Raw genomic sequence first — 9,612 nt, 5'->3', positions numbered from 1 at the left:
AAAACACCTAAAGCTACATAAGCGGGTGAATCAATTCCTGGGTGACTTCTCATCTGGAAGACCTCATCCTCTGAAGAAATAAACCCTGGTTTTCAAAAATAAAGAAAATGATCTGCAGAGGTGGGCTGAGGGTTTCAGGGTCACTCACTTATTTGGGGCAAGAGGTGCTGACAGTGAGAGGTGGTGATGAGACGTGAGTGAGGAAGCACTTGTCTGATTGAGGGAGAGAGGGAGGGAAGGAAGGAGACAGGGAGGGAGATAGTAAGGGAAGGAGTGAGGGAAGGAGTCAGAGAGGAAGGGAAGAAGAGAAGGAAGGAGTCAGAGAGGGAGGGAAGGAATGAGGGAAGAAGAGAAGGAAGGAGTCAGAGGAGGGAAGGAGTGAAGGGCAAAGGAAGGGGAGAGTGAGGAGGAGGTAAGGAGTGAGGGGAGAAGACAAGGAAGGAGTCAGTGAGGAAGGTAAGGAGTGAGGAGGGAAGGAAAGGGAGAGAGAGGAGGAGGAGGAAAAGAGAGAGGGGCGTTCCTGTTCTGATGCAGCCGTATCCTCCTCCTGGTCTGCTGTTTTCGGAAGGAGAGGATACAGGGAGGGAGCAGGAGTATCACCTGGATCTGAGAGTGTATATCCACATATACACACATAGTGGTGAAAGTAGCTGTCGCCCCTCCTCCGGAGACTCACCTGATCGCTGGCGTACACTAACGTGCAGGCAGGCGGTGAGAGCGGCCACAGGAGCAGTAGCAGCATCAGCATCAGTAACAGTAACTCAGCGCTGGAGATGCTCGGCTCGGCACTGAGAGTTCTCCCTCGCCCACTCGGCTCTGACCGAGTCCACTGACCGATAGCACACGGGGACAGCGGTCAAACCACCGCAGCTGCTTCCCACCGAACCAACTCCTTGCTTTCTTGGGGGGGTATAGCCCCCAGTTATTTAATCTGTTTATTTTTGAAAAAGTAATCGCCAGTTCAAGTCATGCAGTTGTCTCCTAAGGAACCACAGAGAAAGAACATGTGGGATCTGGCCATAGAGGTCGGCATGAGAGTTTTCCTCTTTGGAGTTTTTGTGTGAGTAGCTCTGTCTTCTATTCATCTCTGCTTATCTTTAAAACAAACTCAAATTGTCAACATTTCCATTTCCAACGTGTGTAAATGGGGATCTAATACCCCTTGTGTCCAAGCCATTGCCTTCTCTTTTTTTCCAGGACTATACATTGTTTTCTAGATCTCAGTGGTTGTGGTGGCTTCTACTTTTGTTTCTTCCCCACCACCCCCAATTCACTCCCTTCCCCTTTCCAGTTCACCCCTAATTCCCCACTTCCCCTCTCCAATTCCCCACTTCCCCTCTCCAATTCCCCCGTCCCCTCTCCAATTCCCCCCTTTCCCTCTCCAAGTCACCCCCAATTCCCCCTTCCCCTCGCCAATACCCCCTTCCCCTCTCCAATTCACTCCAATTCACCCCTTACCCTCTCCAATTCCCCCTTTCCCTCTCCAATTCCCCCCTTTTCCCCTCTCCAATTCACCCCCAATTCACCCCCTTCCCCTCTCCAAATCACAACACCCTCCCATATCATTTTCGTAACCACACATTCTGCATCTCTCTTGACGTTACTCACTATGTCTGCACCATAAGATCTGACCAGTTTAAAATCCACGAGAGTCAGTGTCTACTGCAGGATATCCCTCACCACCCCCTTGTTAAAACTAGGAGACACACTACAGCAACTGCAGTTATTCAAAGCATGCTGAAGCACTCTACGCGTCCTGGTCTGCATGTCCTTCAGCTGTTGTGGTATTCTTTATATATTAAAAGAAGTATCTTTTGAAACAAAGACAATCCTGTCTGCTGACCAGATTCTGTTGTTCTCTGACTAAAGCCCATATTACTTGGTAACTGTCACTGTTAATAGCTGCTCCTCCGGTTTACCCTGACTGCCAGTTTAAGCCACCATCTTTTACACAGGTACAGTACATGGCTGACTTCCAGCTATATTCACTTGCAGGTTACTAAAGAAATAAAGTGTCCCCGTATCTTTTGAACATTGAGTAAGTTGCAATGTGTGAGAATCCTAATGGCAGGAGGATCAAGGCTTTCCCCAGTGTGATTAATGTGTTCCATTGACGGTGTTGGAGGTGTAATTGGTTATGTATCAGTCAGCAAGTATGATGCGTACTGCAGCACATCTGTTGATCAGCTGAAATTCAATGAAAGTTAATACAAAATTAAATAAAGACAATTAGTATCATTATTCATGCAAATTACCCGCAAAGTAAAATGTTTTTATTTCTGATCTGCTCAAACCGTACAAAGTTAAACTAATTTCCAACTCTTAAGTGGGGAATTGTCTTGATTGGCTGATTTTTTTAATCTAAGTCTTTTGTGTTTCAGCAAATTATTCATCTAATGCGTTTAACGTTTAGCAGTGCTACTCCCTCATCAGGTATAATGTAGAATTCAATTAACGCAGCTGCAGTTTGCAGATGTCGAATGTTGCCTTAAAACATCCCCCAGGAAAATAAGTGCACAATGCTCTGATTTACAGAAGGAATACGGTTGTATGAGGAGATGAAAAATGTATTTTAATGCTGGTGCCTCCTATTGGGGATTGTCTGTTATTGATTCAGGGTATTCTACAGTGAAATATGAAAACTTATTGATTGATACATTTGAGAATTTCAGTATATTGCCACCCATTCATTCTAGATTTGAAAACTTTACGAGAACATCAGGACTTTGAGCACACCACATCAGTCTTTAACTTGAGATCTGGCTGCTTTAGCATGTAGCAGAACTGTTTCACCTTAAGAGCTTCAAATTACTGCACCACACTTTCACATCAGGTTTGAGTGCCTCAGCACACTGCACCACCTTTCCGTATTTGTCTTGGGTACTTGAACGTAGCATGCCACCAGCTCACAATGCATTTTGGTCCTTGAGTACATCTTCCTGCCCTGAAATCTTTTGGGTTTGAGTGCTCCAGAATGCATCACCACCCTTCCTTTGTATTAGATTCAGTAGCTTCAACACAATTCCCATATGTTTTTCTCATGCTAACTATTTTGGTTCCTACTTCCCTCTGCAACCTGCAAAATATTCTGACTTTTACCAATGTTTAATTTGAGGAGAATACTTTTTCATATCACAAAGGTCTTCACCCATTTTTGGTTGTCAATAATCAGTTCTACTCATGATTTAAAACAAAGACTTAAATGTTTTTGAAGCCATGAATACAAATGTAAGAAATAGAAATATTCATGGAGTTTCTTTTGGAAAAGTAAAATATGTATTTCAATGTGTGAAGTTGCATGCAACTTGAACCAGGTCTGTCAGCTTCATGGGAGAAGAGATTTATCTTTGATGCAACACTCCAAAAAATCTTAAACCTTTGTACTGCTGAATATTATCTTTCATCACAAAATGGCCTCAATAGTATAGTTCTACATTACTGCATTATGATTCTGTAAATGTTATTATACTCTCAAAAGGTTTGTTTGTCTGAAACAGAATCTTTGAAAAATAATTACATTTGTAGAATAGCATGCTTAAGCACACAAAATATTGTCTCTGTGCCCCACTTTCATCTGCACACTTGAAATAAATAGTTACTTGAGTCACACAAATAAGTGACAAAACTATAGTCAACTTCACTGATATAAATAAAATCTGTAATACTTGGAAATGGGTTTGCATCTGGTGACTAATAACTTTGTGTAATCCCAGAATAAACAAGTGTAATTTGATAGTAAAGCATTGCAGCACTTGGAGGGTTTTAAGGTCCCTCCATGGTTCAGTAATAACATTCTTGTCTTTAAGATAGAGGTCATCAGTTTAAGGTTCTCTCCACATACTTTAGCACATAATCTTGGCTGACACTTCAGTGTAGTGTCAACAGAGTGCTGCATTGTTGGAGGTGCCAGCTTTCATATGGAACATTAAAGTAAGGATTCATCTGCAGTCTTGGGTGAATGTGAAAAAGTTCACTACATAATTTGAAGAAGAGCAGGGGTGCTCTTCCACTTACCTGCCAATCTTCATCTCTCAACTATTATTACTATGTTAAGGAAAGAATTTAGGCTTAACTTTATAGAATATAGAACATAGAACATTACAGCGCAGTACTGGCCCTTCGGCCCTCGATGTTGCGCCAACCAGTCATACCAATCTGAAGCCGATCTAACCTACACTATTCCATGTATGTCCATATGTTTGTCCAATGACGACTTAAATGCACTTAAAGTTGGTGAATCTACTACCGTTGCAGGCAAAGCACTCCATACCCTTACTACTCTGAGTAAAGAAACTACCTCTGACATCTGTCCTATATCTATCACCCCTCAATTTAAAGCTATGCCCCCTCATGCTCGCCATCACCATACTTGGAAAAAGGCTCTCCCTGTCCGCACTATCTAACCCTCTGATTATCTTATATGTCTCTATTCAGTCACCTCTCAACCTTTTCTCTCCAACGAAAACAGCCTCAAGTTCCTCAGCCTTTCCTCGTAAGACCTCCCCTCCATACCAGGCAACATATTTGTAAATCTCCTGTGCGCCCTTTCCAAAGCTTCCACATCCTTCTTATAATGCGGTGACCAGAAGTGTACACAATACTCCAAGTGTGGCCGCACCAGGGTTTTGTACAGCTGTAGCATAACCTCATGGTTCCGGAACTCGATCCCTCTATTAATAAAATCTAAAACACTGTATGCCTTCTTAACAACCCTGTCAACTTTCAATTATTCCATTTAAAGCCAGTTTATTCATACAAAGTTAAACATGGGCCAGTTATAGATGTCTGGTAATTATCTCATTGGTTTTTATACAACCTTGTTGTGCTTAAATTAATGGCATTTTATTTTCTTAACATGAGTTACCACACTTAAAAATATTTATTCGGTTTTAAGGATGTCCTGAGAAGTGCACGTTTGGATGGAAGGAGTTGGAAGTTTACTATTTGCTGAAAATTCATTACTAATTTATCGTTTTTTTAATCATCCTTATACATGTTTACTTCATTACACTTCTTAATGCATTCCAAACCTTTAAGATCTTAAGTACTATACCTCCAGAACATTAGATATAAATTAGTGTTCCTGCTAGTTGTAATATGCTGTTGAAATGTACTCAATACCGAAACAACATTTCTGTGCCTTTGACAACAGCAAACAATTTACTACTTTTTATTTCCCCAGGTCCATTCCTATTTGTCCAGATTGTAACAATCAGAAGTAATTAAATATCTTGTTAAATACTAGGAATTTTAACAGAAACAAAAGTGAATCAAACTTATAGAACTTAAATTCAAGAAATGAAACTCTCACTTTATAATTAGATTTAATGAATTTTCCAATTCATATTAAATCATTGTTAATATATATTTATTTCATGGTTGCATTTAACATAAATGTTAAAAACTTCCAACCTAGCTGATTCTTTTCTCAGTGAATCAGGTAGGGATTGTATCATTGAAGTACAGAACTATAGTTCAAATGAGTGAACTATGGGAGAAGGAGAGCCTCTCAACTAAGATGTAAACTCAAGTGCCATCAAATAAATAGGCCAAAGATTGACAAGGAATGTGTATTTTGAATTATTTGCAGAGGTTATTCGCAATATGCTTCGCAAATGCACTAAACTGTTAAGAGAACAAAATGACATATAGAAACCATATTTTTCAACTTGACATTGATTATTTTGTGTTTTCAGAAGAGAATTCAATTCTTATTTGAGACACTACTTTCTCCAAAGTGAGAAATAGCTCCTGAACTTTTGAGCATTCATCCAGATAAACTGAATAGTGCTTTGCTATGTTTAGTGAAGCACAGGGAAGTGCAATGTGCCATAAAGGTGCAATGGCAGTGTTCTACCACAAAGTATGGCTGTGCATCATGGCACATCAAATAGAGATGGAACATTCATGACAAAAATCTGTGCAGTACGATCCTATTTTTGTTCATAAAAATGTAAATTATGAAATAGTTCAAATATAGCAATTCTAATAAATCAATACAGTGCATTTTTACATTATTTAAAATAAGCAACTTCAAATTAACAGGAATGATACAAATGCGGGGGAATCATTATGCAGATGTCAAGCAGGCAACTGTGCTAAATGGTTTAATCTTCAATTCATTAATACTCTGTGAAATAATTTTAAAATTTAGAAACTATGCCGACTCAAGGCAAATTTCTAATATCCAACAGAGGCATCATTCTCTTTTTTACAATTTTCTTTTAAATCATAAAAGCCAATGCAAAGGAAATGTATGCTTAGCCTGATCACCAATCTGTGGCATCAGGTGTCAATATTAGAAGCATATTGTGATTGAGATAGAATTACTTAACTAGGAGAACAGCAAATGAACACTGATTTAAGAATGTTGCATTAAACTTTATGGCTTTTGCATCTGTGCTAGTCCTCTAATAAGTGTGCGTTAGTGTTACTGCATAGAACATTTATTTCCTGGGAAACTGAATATAAATTTTTAAAATATTAATCATAAAGATATTGAAGTATACTAAAATAGCTTTACTAGCATATGTTGTTATTTCCAAAACATTTGACATGCATAGGGCCAGATATTTCTGCAAAAATGTGTCTGGTTGAATGTTGTTTTACTGATCTTTTTCTGTCACATTTGGATCACTCAATATTTTCAATGCAAAGTGCTGGATCATCAGTGTCAATGGTGCCATTTTACTGTCTTATCTGGGATTTCAGGAACATTATGCCCAATGGTCTATCTCCTTAACCATTAAAAATAATGTTATGATCTGAGCCGGTGTCAATACTGGACAAGTCAGATCCCAGATAGGAACCTGGCCCTGATTGATAGAATATATTTGGATTTTGTTTCAGTTTTAACAAAACAGCTTCTTGCTAAAATATAGGCACGCAATGCTGCAGAATTTATTTTCATAATAAAACCAGGGTTATTGTGAAAGAAATCAAGATGAAATAGAATAAGCCAAATCACCTACTTGAGATACAAATTCATTTTTTTTTAAATACACAGTTAAAATATAACGTTCTTAATCCCAAAACATATTTTTTATAATTTTTTTAATAGTATCCAAAACATCACTTCTATAATACACTCAATTTTTTTTTACCTAATCAACCTGTTCATAGATGTTAATACAACTCTAGAACAGATAGTCTTGAACCTGGGCTTCTTTATTCAAGAGTATAGCACTACCCCTGCACCACAATAGGGCCCTTTATCTAAACATTAGACTGGAACTGCAGGTAAGTCCAGGAGGAGCTTATCATACAACCTGTTCAGGGTTTTATCAAAACATTTCTGGTGTGAGGCCAACTCTAACGCTTCACTCTAAGATAACCTAGTTCACTATATATCATTTCTGCCTCGTGTACAGGCATGTACAGCCATCCTATTCTGAAGACTTCACAGGACTACCTCATTCAAAGTTTATTTTTAAATACAAGAAATAACAGTTGTCCAGGCAAAGCTCTGGATGTTTCCTTCTGTTAAATTTTAAAACAAAAACCTAGAATTCTCTAGCAAACCTTGAGGCCACAGTATTACCTTGCTGGGTCACAAAACAATCTGAAATAAAACAAAAGCATAGCACAAAATGCATTGACTCAAAAGTCAGACCACAAAATTATTTTTTAAAAGAAATCACCAAGGCTCACAGAAATACAAGTTAATAATTAACCTTGGACACACAGAAAGCCCACCAGTGGCTAACTAGAAGACCAGAAACACACATTTACAATATATTACATCATGATATGAATAATGAAAGAAACAGTAGATGAGGGAATACAATAAATGAAAGCTATGGAGAAAGAAAGAGGATGACAAAAAGTACAGAAAGGAACATTTCAGATCAATATTAAAAAGCAAAAGAAGAGAGTACCAAAACCAGACGTGTTTGGTGATAAAGGTAATGAGTAAATGTTAGGGCAGATGTTCAAAATATTAAAATATTCAGGACCTTTGAAGGACAGAACAAACTGATATATGGTTGAATTGCATCAAGAAACTTATGGATGCACATGTTTCACAGAATCTAGCTCCTACCCTGAGCAACAGTCCTTTGATATAATGCCAGTAGAGTTATTGACAGATCATAGCAAGCAATTTCTCTCAGTTAGTTCACAACAGATTAAAAAAAAATGACACATGAGAAAAACTGCAATGGTGAAAACCTATGGGAACCATTATTTCTCAGTTACTATTTTCCTCCCAAACATTTAACGTATCATGTTAGTCAAATTCCTTGCATGCGATATCGAAGGAATTTTCTCATAGCCAAGTAATCTCATGTTCAGTTTTTCTCTTACTGAGTTGAAAACTCCTCACTGCCAAATTTTGGAGATCTTGTGACACACTTCCAATTGACCAGAATCTAAGACGCTAAGTCCTACCTACTCTGAAGATGTGTCAAAACCTCTCTGAACAGATTGACTAAAAATAATAAGAGTATCCCAGAATTATTTGCCAAGAGAAATCTATTGTGTTTGTGAGCTTCAAAACAGTTCAATATTCTGCTATTAGGGGAAACAATTGCCCAGTGGTGTTATCACAAGATTATTAATCCAGAGACTCAGATAATTTGTAAGGCTGCCAGGTTTAAATTTCACCATGGTAGGTGATGGCAATTGAATTCATTAAAAACCTGGGATTATGTTTATAATGAAGACTGTGAAACCATTGCTGATTGTCGAATAAATCTATCCAGTTCATTAGTCACCTTTCAAGGGAGGAAATCTGCTATCCTTACCAGGTCTGGGTGACATGTGACTCCAGACCAAAGTGGATGAATCTCACCTGCCCTCTGGGCATTTTGGGATGGGCAATAAGTACTGGCCTGTCCAGCTATATACACATTTCATGAATGACTATAAAAAAGGTAATGAGAATATAGATGGAAAGATGGGCACAAAAAGACTGACAAGATAGATAATAAGTTTAAACTTTGTTGGAACCATTCCCAACTTGCTGATGAGATGGGACAGTTTCACGTTGGCCTTCAGGGCCCTTGCACCTTGTCTGACAAATCTCAAAATTACAGCCTGAATCAATGATTGTGAATGCTTTAGATTCGTTCTTATCAACAGTGCAAATCTGACAATTCCAACACTTGCATTTAATTTCAAAAGCAAGTAATCTCAATGGGGAAGCTTATGAGCACAACGTGTTTCCAACTTCTGCAGTTGTCCAGGCTAACATTTAGTTCTCCTCCAATTGCTAGATGATTATGACTCTGTGTACCACGTTCATGAGAATTTACTCAATAATTACTATTTAATTATAACAAGTGCTGTTAATGTGCCATTATTTTTTGCAGCAATTTCTGGCCAAACCTTTAACTGTGCTGTATTTCAAGATATTCTTTGGTGGAGGGGGAGCTCCATGTGAATTGAAACTGTCCTTGCTGATGTTTCCTGCTACAGTCAGTTTCTCCACAGCTAAGTGAATAAACTTTCTGGCACACTGGTTAGATGGCTGGCCGACTGCCTCAAAAGCAGCAAAATGATCAACATTGCAGGTGCAGCACAAATTAGCTGTGGTTCTTTGTAACTGATTTGTTTTTATAGGAATTGGATTTTGCAAAAAATTGCCTTTAAATTCTCCCTTCAGATAGGTGA

At 38.5% G+C, this 9,612-nt stretch overlaps 1 protein-coding gene across 1 annotated transcript in view; it reads left to right on the top strand.

Annotated features, from left to right (window-relative positions):
* The first annotated feature begins 629 nt into the window (after positions 1-629).
* plpp4 (phospholipid phosphatase 4) overlaps positions 630-9,612 on the top strand; it is a 248,566-nt gene continuing 239,583 nt past the window's right edge. The window contains exon 1 of the mRNA XM_043712701.2: positions 630-1,060. Coding sequence (XP_043568636.1) covers positions 969-1,060 — 92 coding nt within the window. The 5' untranslated portion in view covers positions 630-968. The remainder of the gene's footprint in view (positions 1,061-9,612) is intronic.

Source organism: Chiloscyllium plagiosum, unplaced genomic scaffold (assembly GCF_037043375.1).
Source record: "Chiloscyllium plagiosum isolate Xiang-an unplaced genomic scaffold, Cpla_swu_hap1 HiC_scaffold_22, whole genome shotgun sequence".
NCBI lineage: Eukaryota > Metazoa > Chordata > Chondrichthyes > Orectolobiformes > Hemiscylliidae > Chiloscyllium > Chiloscyllium plagiosum.
Note: the sequence above shows the minus strand (reverse complement) of the source record. Positions and strands in the feature narration are given on the sequence as shown.